We start from the raw sequence: 14973 nt of genomic DNA, 5'->3' as shown, positions 1-14973 counted from the left end.
TTTTGCAAACCGTTGTTCAAAATTTATTTGAAATACTGATGAAACTTAAAATGAGAGGCTGATTAGATTGAAAGTACTGGTTAAATTACTACCCCACTTTTCAAGAGCAGGGTTCTTTGCAGGAATTATGAAGAATATCGGTAAGAGCACACATTCAGCCTTAGATCTTAAGTTTAGTGGATCCCTAACAAAAGGATTCTTGTGGCATGGTCAAATATATACTGAGATTTAAAAAGAGCACAAAACCCAATATGCTTTCTACAATAACTTTCTCTTAAGATTTTAGGATCTTTGTGCTTTTCAAACTATGAATAATATTGAGAAACTTGCCCAAGCCAGCAGATTTGCATGCTCATCTGTGGCAAAAAATATTGTTGTAGGGAATATTCTTCAGGACCTTTGAGATGAAACCTATGTTAACCTCTTTCTCGGTCACAACGAAATGCTCTGTGTTAGCTTCAAAGATGAAATGTTCGTATTAGAAATGGTTTGCTGCTATATTAAGCTTAAAAGGTTTCGAAAAGCCTTAAATAAGATCCACTTACAGTATGTGAATATCCGCCTCTTTTGTACAATGACTGTACTTCAGTTATCCACTGGAGGAGGAAAGTGAAATGCAGAACTGTACTACTGTTCCATTAACAAAGAAGATTTGTCTTTCTCCTGCAGCATGGTTGTTCTTCACTGGTGCAAAAAGGACCCCAAGAGCCATGGCACAATTACTAAATTACAACCGCATTGCCACATTCCAGCTGGTCTGAGGCACAAGAAGTTAACTTCAGTTATGCCGCATAGACTTCCATTGTGCTTTAGGCTTTCAATTAGATATTTTTGATTACATTGTTAAGGCAGCTGACTTTATTTCATTAATAATCACTTAGCTTGGGCACGCCTTTCCCCTATGTGATTGCTAATAACCACTTAGCGCTGGCATCCATCTTATTTTAGCAAGATTTTCAGTATAAAACAGTTGCCTGGGATAAATAAGAAGCTCGTGAAAGTAATTAGAAATGCAAAATGAAAAGATATTATTGAATGCCACAACTTAAAAGAGAAATGGTTTTGTGCATTTAATTCATTACACAAATGAATAAGCTGGGGTTCCTCCCAGTCCAAGTTGCTGCCTTTCAGTTGCATAGATGTTAAAAGACAGAGAAATAATCAGTATGCTTAATCATAAGAGCGCAGTATATTTAGAAAAGTATGCTGTTTAATCTTGTTTAACACTCAAAGTATGTAAAAACAAAAGGTTGGACATGAGATGGGTGAAAGGTGGGCAATTCAATGGATATACTGAAGCTGAGCCATATTGCTTTACACTTTAGAAACTGAGGTTGCATTGTAAGCTCAATTGAACACAGTGTAACTTCCTTTTGAATGACAAAATTTGCAGTGAAATATCCTCTTTGATATTGACTTAGTTGGGAGAGGAAAAGGGGGGAAATATATTTTAACCATATCTTTAAATTGATGTAAGCGCTAGAAATCATAATTTTGTATACTTTCTTCTCCCCTCTCCTTTTTTTGAAATGGCAAGGTAATATTTTTGGCTGTCTAAACCAGCAGTAGTAGATTGGGCTATTCACCACAATAAAATATTGATGTGTCTGAAATAAAATATCAACCCTAGATGTGCTTTTTAATAAATCAAGCGCCTTTTTAAAAAGATTAATTAATAATGAACACAGCCCACAACCTTTCACTTGGCTGCACAACAGATGAGACCTGCTTTGGTTTCGTTTGGCAGCGCTCTTTCAGTCGGACAGATTGTAGTACTGTAAATCTGGCGAGTAACCTGAAGGTGCTGGGGCATTGCATTAATCTGAAAAGCTGCTGACTGGCTATCCATGTTTGGGAGTGGAATTAGTTTCTTGGGTCATCAGGAGCTGAGCTTGCTCTGGAAGGGATAGACTCAAAGTTTTAGTCTTTAAAAAGCATATGCTGCCAATCTATTGAACACCATGCTCTAATTGTTAATCCAGGAACAGGTGGCGTCGTCGGGTGTGGTCTTACCCAGATACAAAGGAAGATAATAGGAGCTGATGCGCATCTAAGTCATAAATAAAAGATAAAGGGCTTCATTCTGCTAATTACTGAAACACAGACTTACGTACCATTGGCTTCATTGGGCTGTTCCTTGATGAACAAGATAAAATTTAAGCAAGTGCATAAATTGAATTATGGCCAGAGAAGGCTACTGAAAAGGTTGTTTTTTAAAAAAACAAACCCACCGCAAAAATTAAATACAGGTTTATTTTTAAAAACTAAAACTTTCAACCAGTTTTTGCACACAAGTTTCCTAACAGGTTTTATTTGATTTTGGATGAATACAGACAGTGGTTTACCAAGTGGTAACTTATCAAAGTATGTACGCAGAAACTTGGTAAACCACTTACCTGTAGCAACCTGCTAAATGGTGAGGATAACTTTTTTATCACATATGCAAGCTGAGTCAGAACTCTGGTGAAGCAGAAGAGTGGTAAAAAGTATCCTTACTATGTGAAACAATATTACTTCCTTACCAACTAAAGAATAATACCTATAAATATGCTGACTTAAAAAAATTATTTCTGTACAAGTTGACTTTGTGCCACCGCTGATACAGATTTTGGTACAAAATAGACAACTTTGCCACTATTTCCATGTGCATGATGGGGCTTTTGATCCTTTTCCCTACAAGGCTTAGTTCTTATCTCTCAGGGTCTAAGCTACATGGTGAGCTACTCAGAGGAGCTTCAGTAGCTTTTCCAGTGTGACATAGGAGGGCTGCAGTTCAGCGTAATAATTAAATAATTAACCCCCTGGCATGCCTAATAGCAGGCCATTGGTCTGAAACTCTTAATTTTATAACTCCCAGTTCTCCTCACTAACCTCATCTACTATTAGAGTTTCAAAGGTTTCACTTAACAAGCACATTGTATCTTTAAACCCAAATATGATTATTCAGGGAAAACCAGTTCTTTTCATTTGGCAACTAGGGATGGAACATTTCTCTTCTAGTCTTTGTTCCTGTAATCTAGAAATGTCCACGTGCATTGTTGTATAATTTTTAAAAGTCATTTTCCTTATGCCATACAATCTAATGGAAGCGTTCTGGTCCAAGACTCCTAGGACGTCACATATGATGCGCACAGCAATGTCTAGCAAATACCAAATGCACTGTTCAATGAGAAATAACTTGGCTATCTAGATGTTTAAAATAGAATTCGGAAGAATTCAAATACCTACCTTTTTTCCGGAAAGAAGTATCGTGAAACAGAGCTTTTCCTAAAGACACTTCTATGTTTAACCGCCCTAAGGATTTATAGGTTTGAGAAGAATATTATGAATGTTCAGTTTGTTAAGGGGGAGAAAATAAAATGAGATTTTAAATTCACTTGTATGTTTTAACTAATTTGTAAAGCATCTCAAATGACAGAAGAAGCAAGATATAAATTTTAAACAAATGGAAATGGCCAGGTTATTGATTCATTGAAAGAAGTGAATTTGTTTGAAGCTGTTCAACCTGTAGAAATGCTGCTGGGTCCAGATATGATACAGCAAATGGTCAACTATAAGGCTTTCTTGTTTTGCATGCACCACACAAACTTTTAATTTTGTTGACATCCAGGTGGGTTCAGTTAATTGCGAAAATGCAGTATCACCCAATGATAGATGATGATGATGATGATTATTATTATTATCAATTCATATACTGCTTACATGCCAAAATTACTTTAAAGACTAAATATAGCCAGGGTGCAGTTCTGTGACACTGAAGTCTATATAGAGAATTTATGTTCAATAAATGTTACTGGCATTTGGCATGGCTCTTTGGTACCAACCAAAAAGAGACAGTGGGACCTCTGTCAGGGTTTCACAGCATGATGGAGCTGTTTCCATCTGCATCAGTCTCTCTCTGTCTCTTTCTCCCCCCCCCCCAATATAATGTTGTATTTAAATATAGTAAATTTTCAGAGGTAACAGACATTGAATTTTGGCTAACCTGAAAGTCAGAACATTGTCTAGACTTAGCCGTGTTTGTTATTTAATATTTTAGTTTTTCTCCCACTGTTCCAAATGTGCCCAAGGCTGTTCACAACACTGCTAACGTAAGTTCACTGCAAAATACAGCAGTGCTTACTTTAAATTTCAGTTCAAATTGTTTGTTGATTTTAAAAATACCTAAGACATTCAGATATTATAAAACTTCATCGTAGTCATATAATAAATAATCTGCAATCAGTTCCTCTGAAGTTTCAAATGCAGGGGAAAGTAGCCAGATTTCTTATGACTGTCAGTATAAAAAGTTTTGCATGCAGAGGTATCATCTTACTTATGCTTGGAGTCTGGGAGTTTCAAAAAACTAAAACACACATATAAGGGCCTATGTTAGGTGTTGAACAAAAGAGGCAGTCTAGGGATGTTCTTAGTGTCTGTCCACCCTGCTGCTTAACAGCAGCCAGAAACCAAACTTTTTGTGTTGTCATCCCAGTTCTGCCAATAGAGGTTCCTCAGGCATATTCTGTTTTAACTTTTGAAACACCTCCTGAAAACTTTTCCATGCTACCGAGCTAATGCAGTCAATTAAGAAAATATATTTAAATATTAAATGATTTGTCATTTTCCAAATTAACAGCTTACAACAGTGGAAAAAAGAGAACCACAGTCCCTCAGAAAATATCTTTGTAATAGTTCTGATGTTTTTATGAATAGTGATATACAATTTTTAAGTAAATAAATAAGCAATGAGGTCTCAAACCTCTGACATCATTCCAGGAACCCACTTATCCAAACTGACCTCCACACCTTACATCCACTTCCATTAGCTTCATATCTGCCTCATGTCCATTAATTTAAATTAAACCTCCAATTAAGTATATTTAGGATCGTCGCTGAAGTCATTAGCCATGCCATGCCAAGCCACAAGAAAATGAATAAATACTTATTCAGTACATTTCTCAAAAACAAGAGCATAAATTCTCTCTCCCCCATTCCTCAAAGTTCATAAGAAGGTAAGCTGGGACATAATGTAACTATAAATGTCCAATGTTGACATTAATGGCTCACTGATATGTTTAGATTAAATGAAGATTTGGTCTGATGAGACAAATGTATTTGATAGGAGCATGCAATCCCTTCCATTTTAAAGCCTTAAAGTGACAGTATGCTGTATCTTTTCCTTCTATGTATATCCACTCTGTATGACTGAGCTAACATCATATATTAATGCCTTTTCTTCATTTCTATAATAAGCAAGTGGAAGAAAGTGCATGATGTCAGCGTGCTTGAAAGTAATGGTGCTTTGCTTGTTCTACTGTACATCAGGGGAGAATTTTGACCGCCAAGCCAGCATACGGAGGTCTCTAATTTACACAGATACTGTGGTAAGGCGGCCGAAGAAAGTGAAAAGGAGAAAGACTATTACAGGAGTCCCTGACAACATCCAAAGAGAGCTAGGTATGGCTCATCAGAACTGTATTCCATTACAATTAATAATTATCTTGCTTACTGTGACTAAACTCATAACATTTACCCCACGCTCATGAAGTCAATACAGTCTGATAGCCTATTAAAAGTTAAAATGAATGTATGCCTGACCACCAGGAAAGAATAAATAGTGTATGCTTAAACCGATCATTTTGCCCATCTGGAAATTAAAGTCCTGTCTTTTTAAACAAACAAACAAACAAACAAACAAACAAACAAACAAACTGAATTTACTGAATGCCATGCAAAGCTGCAATTTTCTGAAATCATGTACTGGGACAGTAAAAATCTATAAGAATTTTAGGGTTGTTTTTATTCTCTTGGTCTTAAAGATATATCTTACAATTACCGGTAAATTTGAGCACGTCAGTCTCACATTTCCTTCATTCTTCACTGAAGACTGGATTTTACTAGGAGGGGTACTGCTGTCTAAAATTGGTTCCAGAATCTCATTAAAAACTTCCCCACTTACCATCTGATCATAAGTCTTATCAGTCAAATGGCTCAAACATTTGTGAAATGCTATAGGAGAGTCCATATTTGGAACATAAATATTCACTACGCAATTATCATATTTGAGGTCTTCCGGGTTTGTCATTTGTTTAACCAAAGAACTTAACCATAAATAACTTTCATCCCCAGCCATTCCTACTTGGCAAACATGAATGTAATGGGCATAAGCTAAGGCCCCTTTTAGGCTAGAGCCTTGTTTGTATTCTGTCACTTCCATTTTTCCCCCTTTCCTAACAACAACAAAGGTGTAGATAGCTTTTATTCTCTTCATAGCCAACTTGAGACAATGATCTTCCTGCTTGTTCACTTGAATGCTTAGTAGACATTCTAGGCTCCCTGTAATCCTGCTTGAGGCATTTAGTTTGCATATTCAAATAGCTGTGGCATGGCTGTTTTGAAGTCCATGTATTTGTGGCCATCTCCCAACATGGAAGCTTTGATTTTACACCATGGCACCACAAACCCACATTTAGGAAGGCTTGTGCTGACATACTGAATTGCTATGCAGAAATTACTTGACATACAGAAAAGCCCACGCACAGTGCAAGTTACAGTTTTCATCATATGTCTTAGAAGTTTTATTGGTGTCTGCAATGGTGAAATGGTGCCGGTGAAATTCTGCCCTCATTTGGCATGGAGTCATGCCAGTTGCATGCAACTTGATGGCAGTTCCATTGGGTTGTGGGACTTAAAGGAACTTCCTATACATTTTTTCCAGCCGTGATGTCCTGTGTTCCTTCTGTAGCTTTGGTGTAGGTGAGCTCCATTGGCCTACAAATTAGTGCAGGCAAACCTCTGGTTGCTCCTTCTCCTCTAAAACCTCTACCCACCTGACCTTTGGTATTTGAAGAACCCAGTAGTCTTTTTTCTGACCCCAAACTCCATTATATTGGCAGCTACCACCCTTGGCTCCCTCTCTTGTGCTTGCATGCTTGCTTACTCACATTCAGAAGAGACAGTCTGCAATATAACCATCATAGCTCTGTGCTGGGTTTTTCTGGCTAGTGTAACTTATCTCCTTGTTTTAAAGGGTACTGGGAGGGTATTATGGACTGCACTGTTGGACTTTATCCTGTAATTTAAAACAAGTAAATGATATCCTCCATGGTGTTTTCCTATCCTTCAACATGGAAGGAGCACAACACTATTTGGGCTACTTGCCCTAGCATTAAAGGGCAGGGTAAGGCCCAGTATTGCAGCCAAGAACTGAAGGGAAACTGGCAGTTTGCAATTTGGCTACTTCTTGAGGAGGATTGCTCTTCAACACTAGCAAACAGCAATAGATATCTTATTATACTTTCCTAATTAATAATATCTTACATAATTTGGCATTTAATTTTTCTCTTAAAGAATTTGAGATGAATCTCCGGTTTCATAATCTGTCAATATGAAAATCATAATTTCCCTGACAAGTTCTCGTGATTTCACATACAGTTGTGGTTCGACTCGCGACGAGAAGGTGAAAAGTGAGGCGGAATGGCTGGCGCAGCGGTATCTTAAACCGCAAACCACGCCCCCTACAAGCCACCTGGTTGGGCACTTACCTGTGGGCGTGGTGCGCCAGCCGGGTGAGTGGGGCAGGGGGCATAACGCCCCCTGCGTGACGCAGAAATCACATCCCACCCACAACACCTCTACATGAGTAGAATACAGTGGTACCTCGCAAGACGAATGCCTCGTAAGACGAAAAACTTGCAAGACGAAAGAGTTTTTCGTTTTTTGAGTTGCTTTGCAAGACAAATTTCCCTATGGGCTTGCTTCGCAAGACGAAAACGTCTTGCAAGTTTGTTTCCTTTTGATTTTCAGTGCATTCCTATGGGAATCCGTGCTTCGCAAGACGAAAAATTCGCAAGACGAAAAAACTCGCAGAACGAATTAATTTCGTCTTGCGAGGTACCACTGTATTAAAAGTATCCATTTATGCCAGAAATGCTTTTTGAAAAACATTACGCTACAATATATATTTTAAAGTGCTTTGAGTCTCTTCGAGTAGTGAAAAAAAATGCTACAAATAAATACATTAGTTTAAGTACATATTTATGCAGTAGTTACAATGATAACTTGGAATTTAGTAACTGAAACTTAACTTATGGACTGACAACTTTTGTTGTTGGAAAAATCTGAATTTGTATCATATTCAGGAAACTGATGACATTAGAACATCACCCAGAGAAGGTGTTTATTTTCAGTTACAGCTAACATTGACTCATGCCAATCAATATAAATAACTTACAAGTCCTCTCTTTCTTACTTGATTGGCCTTTGTGCCTATAGTCATTTTGATAAAACTCTGAGAATTATCAAGCTGCTTGCCAGCATTGAAGGGACATAATGTAATTTCTCACTTGAGCCCATTGTGGTAGAAAAAAAAGTCTAAAGGTCAAATTCAAGCTGCCTTGAAGTTCTAGCTAAAACCAAACTGACTTCGCTGAATCAGGGCTTCAGTTTATGCTTTTTGGAAAACTTTAAAAGGAGGCAAAATGCACAAAAACATGTGTAAAGGTTTGATTTTATTTGAAAGCAGGTTAATGTTTCATAAATGGCATTGTCCTTAACTTTCCCTCCATCCTCCATTCTCTCCGATGCCAGTGTTTTGCTGTATGCCAAGAAAAACAAGAAGTGAATATGACTTAAACAGCTATTAAATTTTATGGGGAAGAATGACCTTACTCTTCACAGTCCACTTGCATTCAACAATTAAGAGAATTGAAAGGCTCTGGGAAGGGAGCTCCTTATCTGACATGCCATAAAAAACCCGCAAGAGCTGCTCAGAAGCAAGCAGTCCAAAATGGCTGCATTTTTCAATGGTGGACCTGCAGCATTTCAGATACCAAACTTTCCCCCACCTCTTTTTTACATCATTGTAGCATAATTTGGAGAGAAGAAAATGCTATTTTAATAGAATTTCAGTGCAGATATATATTTAACAGTGCAGTGATCTCAAGTGCATTCAAATCAGTGACTTTCAAGTTTGTTGAGGTAATAATAAAAATAAAAATAATGGTGGCAAACAACATTCCTTGAAAGGCAGCTCACTACTACTGATCTCCTTCAGCAATGGACAACAGCAAGAGAATGTCGGTTCATGGTTTGACTCTCAGTTCATCATTGGCAATGATGAAATCAGCATTCCATGTGAACTGTTTGTATGTACTTGGGCATGATTCTATAAGAACTTGTTTTCTTCGGCAGGAATAAGAGCATTCTTCAGCCGATATCACTGACCTGGTTCTTTCATCATTTTAAACCATAGTTAAGATTTAGCGTATAACATGCTGGTGCACAGGACAAAAATCTTGGTCAATTTGCACCTTCCCCGTTCCTAATGTTGCTTTGCTACTGGGAGCTAAGCCATGGTTTGGCTCATGGTTTGTTTGGGAAAAACAAACCACTAGTCCCCTTTTGGACATAACACTTAGATTTACATGAAACCAGAAAACTTCAAGCAACCCACATTTTAAAAATGTGGAGTATTAAAAAAAACCCCACACAGGAAGTGTGCCTGTCAGTAGTTAATTGGCATTATAAAATCATCAAATCAGAAGGCAGGGACAGCCATAAAAATTCAAATATGGGCGAGTGTAGACTGCTTTGAATGGGGGACTCACAGCTAAATAATGCTCAAATGTGGACAAACCCTTTAACTATGGTCGAATGATGTGCAAGCACTTGCCATTGGGGAAGGGGCAGCCAGAAGACAGGAAGTTTGAAAATAATTTTGTTAATTTAATATTAGATTTGCAAGTCCTCCTCCTGTCACTGGTCAACTTGAAAGAATGAGAGTTGGATTTGCTGTGAGATGACTCTCTTGCAATTCTGTCTGTACCTTGCCTTGTGCTTAGTCTCCCTCCACCTGCATCGCAGACAGAAGCCATTGTCTAATTAGGCAGTAGACTCTGCTTTAGTAGGTGAGCAACACTATTCTCCCTGCCTTTTGTTCTTTCTCAAAGAACAATGTAGATGTTGCTATGCTAAGTATTAATACATAGATGAAATAGTTCTTAGAAACTTGGGCAGGCCTTTAGAATTTCTTCATTTAATGTGTTTAAATATATTTCAATTTATTCCTTTAAAGAGGTCAGTGGTTTTAAAAAGCAATTGTTAGCACTTTATTTTTCTCCTGTGGTATAGTGCAAGGTCCCAAAAATAAACATTTCATGATTCAAGTAGATAATGATATAGAAAAATAGTGTGTGTGGAATTGCTTGAATTTCCTGGAATCCCATGGTGCTTTTGAATAGAAGGTGCAGCAGTCAAGACATAGTTTGCAAAGAACAAGGACTGAGACACGCTTTGCTTGTTCTTTATTTTCTTCATTTTTCACACTGGGGATAAGGTAATATATTATATATATGTAACATAAATAAGTTCCTGTACGTTGTGACTTAAATTATGGTCTGCTGAGTGCTACAATAGCTGCAGCTGCTATTATTTAAAGTGAAGTGTGCAGGCAGCCTAGTAGGATAGTATTGATTGTTCCCAGTTGGCCTTTAGCCTGTTGGTTAGGTAATAACAGCTATTCTTGTCTATCAGGGGTTTTGTTTGTTTTTTATCTGAGTGACGTGACTGGAGAGTAGTCCTAGTTTGAATGTAAACAGACCCAGGTTCTTATTTATATTTGAAACAATGAAGCATATTTGAAACATCCAAGGAAACAACTTTTTGATACATGCTTTGTTAATGAACACAGGAGCTTAAATGTGAAATCTTGATATGTATAATAATTGTTTTATTTTAACTTCCAACAGTTGGCACTGGTAAAAACGACTTCCGTGGCCATTCATTATGCGTCCCTGACCACTATTCCACGCTAGGAAGGCTTGATAGCTATCACTCTTCCATGCAGCAGTCTGACACCAAGGACTCCGGCTGTCAGACGGAGGAAGTCAAAGTGGTGCCACCTTCAGTGAGGCGAATACGTGCCCAGAAAGGTCAAGGAATTGCAGCCCAGATGTCACAGTTGTCCAGTTCTTCTGGAAACATGTCTGTAATGAGTGATTCCGCTGGGGTTGTGTTTGCCTCCCGCCTAAACAACGACCTGGGTTTTCATAGTCTACCTCGGTCTGGGGCAAGGGTGTCCCTACAGTTCCTGGAACGTAGACATAGCCTGTCTAAGTCAACAGAAGGTGGAGCACTGTCACACCAGATAAGCAAACTGCAAGTGGATGATAGCATAGACCACATGAGGAACAACAGTAGGACAGGTATGCTTCAAAGGCCAAAGTCCCAAGAGGTAAAGGGCTCTGAGAGTGACCAAACAGAAAGTCTAGCATGCATGGTCTCTCCACATAGTATGTATTCAACCAGCATTATACCAAATGCAACCCTATCATCCTCTTCAGAGGTTATTGTGATTCACACCACACAGAGTGCAGGCGCGATGGATAGTAAAATCACCAACCCTTCTTCATATACAAAACCTAGAGACAATCTTGTTGTCAACAGCATGGTAGGCACAAAAGATCAACAGCATTCCTCTAGTGGGACCTGGAGTGAGACCAGTTCAACACATCACTTGCGTTCCTCAGACACTGCTGTTTCATCGAATGCTGCAATGGTGCTCAGTCTTGGAGATTCAGGAGTTTCTCTCAGCGGTGCAGGAGCTGTGGAAAATGTCCCTCAAAGTATGACCTACAGCAGTAGGAGTAATCTCAGTTTTCCAACCCACTCTCAGGACAGTGACAGTAGGAGTGAATCAAATTACTCTGTTGACAAAACACAGAGCCAGGTCCAGAACAGCACAGAGCACTGTGGTTTGAAGCGCTCTGGAAAGGAAGAGGTGTTGTTACACAAACTAAACTGTGCCACTCCAGGCTGTTCCACGCCTGTGAGCAACCTGAGTACCAGCAGCCTTGAAAGAGTCTCTGCCAAAGAAGACTCAAGCTCTTTATATTCTGTGGACCATGATGGCTATTACACTTCCATGCACATGGACTCGGGACTCAAGTCTGGCAAAACTTGCAATAGCAATAACGGCTTTGGAAACCCCAGGCACAGTGTCATTAATGTGTTTGATGGCACTGAGAAGAAATCTCTGGGAGACTTGTCGAATTACAGCGACAAATCCCTCTCACGAAGCATATCCTTTAAAAAGGCAAAGAAACCGCCTCTGCCGCCATCCCGAACAGACTCTCTTAGAAGGATCCCCAAGAAGAAAACTCAGTCCAATGGGCAGGTATTGGATGACATGTTGATTGCTAGCCTCCAACACTCCCTACAGTTGAACCTCAAGTGCAAAAATGGCAGCTCACCATCTCAAAGCCCCTGCAGTGATTATGATGACCCTTGGGTGCTACGCTCTCGTAGTCAGAGCTCGGTGAGCGCCAGTAGCAGCATGATGTCTGGAACAGGCCTGAACATGTACTCCATCTGTACTGTCACACCCTCCCAGAGCGAGACGAGCAGCATCAGGTCAGAGTATGCTGACCAGTGGGGCTACTACAGCGATTGTCCTGGGATGCCAGAGGATCAGCTGAAATCCCCAGTAGTTCATTCGGCTAATGCTGGACCCAGGCTAAATGATTATAATGTCAGCCGCCTTAACGATGGGTCAAGGGCTTCTACACCACAGGTGCCCAGCGGGTTGGCCAAACCAAAGACCACTTCTCCAGAAAAGCCACATAGGGTTACATCACCATCTAGTGGGTATTCTAGCCAATCCAACACACCCACAGCAGTTACACCAGTGCCTGTCATTCTGAAATCTATGTCAACAGGAAACGGGAAACCCAAGCTGAAACCTAAAGTGCCTGAAAGAAAGTCATCCCTTCTGTCTTCGGTTTCAGTGTCTTCCTCCTCCACATCCCTCTCTTCTAATACATCTGCTGAAGGGAGTGGGAGTGTGAAGAAATCTGACTCTGGCCCAAGCTTCCCTCTGGTTTCGTCTCCAGACTCTTCTGAGTACCTTCTTCCACCACCACCACCTCCCTCAACAGATGTTATGGATCTGCCGCCTCCCCCTGGATCTCCCAACTTCCCACCGCCTCCACCAGAAGCGGTTATAAACATATCGTTTTCTCAAAGTATCCCATGGTTTAATTACCTACCGCAAGACCCTTCGTTGGATCATTTCTCTCCCTCGTCACCGCCTGTTCCATCTCCTCCCCTTCCACCTCCTGTCCCTACTTCAGTTCCTCCACCAGCACCCCCCTTGGACCCCAAACTCACAAAAGGTGCATACAAAAATGCACCATGTTCTTTCAAGAAATATAATCAGGAAGGTTCTTCTCACAGTACAATAAAGAGAGCATCCTTGAAAAAGGAGGATCCCGCCAGGCCTTCAATGCCTCTAGTAACCACCCAAGCACTGCAAATGGTACAGCTGAGGTCCGTGAAGAAAACTGTGGTGTCAGAGGTTGAACAGCCAGTTGAATCTGCTTCTGACATAAATTCTCAGGAAAAATCAACTGATGTGCTTTCAGGACAGCTGCCTATAAAACCAGGTGTATCAGTAGGACACTGCGACAGCCTGGAAGAAGGTGAAGTGAAACCCCATGGTGCTTTTGACAATACCTTTGTTTACAGTCCCAATCAGAGATCTTACCCAGGACTCTGTGGTAACTATGAACTTTCGAGTGGTACAATGCCTGGAAATGCAGGCAGTCTAGCTAATTCCTTTGCCAGTGATTTGCCACCAGCCAGTGTTGAAGAAGCAGCACAGGGTTTTTGCTCTGATCTTGCAAGCTCATCTCTTGAGGGACAGCCAGGATGTCTCCACAAGCCTCAGGGTGTATCGCCAAACAAGAAGCCGCCACCTGTTTCAAAGAAACCCAAACTGTTCCTGATTGTGCCACCCCCACAACCCGATGTTACAGCAGAAAAAATAGCTGGAGTGGGTGAAACAGTCAGAATCGCTCCAGGGGATGCTGCCATTGCACAGTACAGCCAGGCTGAGGATTATCCTACAGATGGACTCTGCTCCTATGAAATGGACTCTGGCAGCCTGGTTCCAGAAGGAGGAGCTGCAGGTTCCACCTCCTGTGAGACACTGGAAGTCAGCATTTCTGTGCTGCAGCCCAAGCAGGAGGAGCAGCCTTGCTTGTGCGAACGAAGCAGTTCCAACAGAATTGGAGACAGTGTCTCTAGAGGAGACAGGCATGCATCTCAAGGGGATGAAAGTGGTAAGTCTGTTTTCTATTTTCATCCAGTATATTTAGTGACTAGACCTATTTGGGAGGGGGATAGGGAGGGCTGCAGCATTGGCATCAGTGTAACACTCTCGGTGCAAATGCATGCAGATCCTAAGGGAAATAATAGAACTTGGGCTAATGGTGTGTAAAGAATCTGCACTGCCTTCTTTATTTAAGGAGAACAATTGTCAAGGGGGATTTCTCAACCAAATCTCTGTTGTGTTGATTTTTAAACTGAGACAATAATGATGGCCATGGGGTAGGGATTAGGGAATCCAGAAATGTCAATGTTATGTTCCTTGTAAGCAAATAAATAGCTTTGCACAGAATGTAGTTACTCAAAATAATTTTGTTGTTGCCATCAGTAAAAAGGCAGAAGCATGGCTGTGTTGTGTATTTTTAGGGAAATTTACAGTCTTTATTGCCCCGTCGGCTACTTAACTCTTAATTCTTCAGATATTGCGAGTTTATAATCCCACATAATTTTCTTACTTATTGCATTTTAGCTGATGGGTTTGAATCAGATGCAGCAAACAGCTTTTTACTGCAAAGCCCTAGTTATGGAGAAGACAGTGAGGTGGTGGCAGTGCCAACCAGACCAAGGACTACTGAGGATCTTTTTGCAGCCATTCACAGGTATTGTTTAATTGCCTTATTTGTGTTGCTTTATCCATTATCCCTTAAGAGTTTTAAATATATCTTATATAATATGTAATGCTAATGATTATTATTTTATTTTTCAAAAAAAATTCACTTTAGTTTCTGGTAATATGTAGTTAAAATAGATTATTCATATATGCACCTTTCATTGCTTTGCAACCAACTAATTCTGAAACTAAACTTTGCTGGCAGCAAAATCAAG

General features: G+C 40.0%; 1 protein-coding gene across 15 annotated transcripts in view; it reads left to right on the top strand.

The window, feature by feature from the left end:
• Window positions 1-14973, top strand: part of NHSL1 (NHS like 1) — a 140574-nt gene that overhangs the window by 119810 nt on the left and 5791 nt on the right. For 8 of the 15 annotated variants that reach the window (XM_083607556.1, XM_083607550.1, XM_083607554.1 and 5 more), the window contains 3 exons: window positions 5308-5439; window positions 10731-14102; window positions 14618-14747. In XM_083607556.1, coding sequence (XP_083463682.1) covers window positions 5308-5439; window positions 10731-14102; window positions 14618-14747 — 3634 coding nt within the window. The remainder of the gene's footprint in view (window positions 1-5307; window positions 5440-10730; window positions 14103-14617; window positions 14748-14973) is intronic. The other 7 variants (XR_014546633.1, XM_083607560.1, XM_083607558.1 and 4 more) reach the window with 1 other exon arrangement.

The sequence above is a fragment of the Podarcis filfolensis genome (assembly GCF_964270895.1).
Source record: "Podarcis filfolensis genome assembly, chromosome: 3".
NCBI classification, from domain to species: domain Eukaryota; kingdom Metazoa; phylum Chordata; class Lepidosauria; order Squamata; family Lacertidae; genus Podarcis; species Podarcis filfolensis.
Note: the sequence above shows the minus strand (reverse complement) of the source record. Positions and strands in the feature narration are given on the sequence as shown.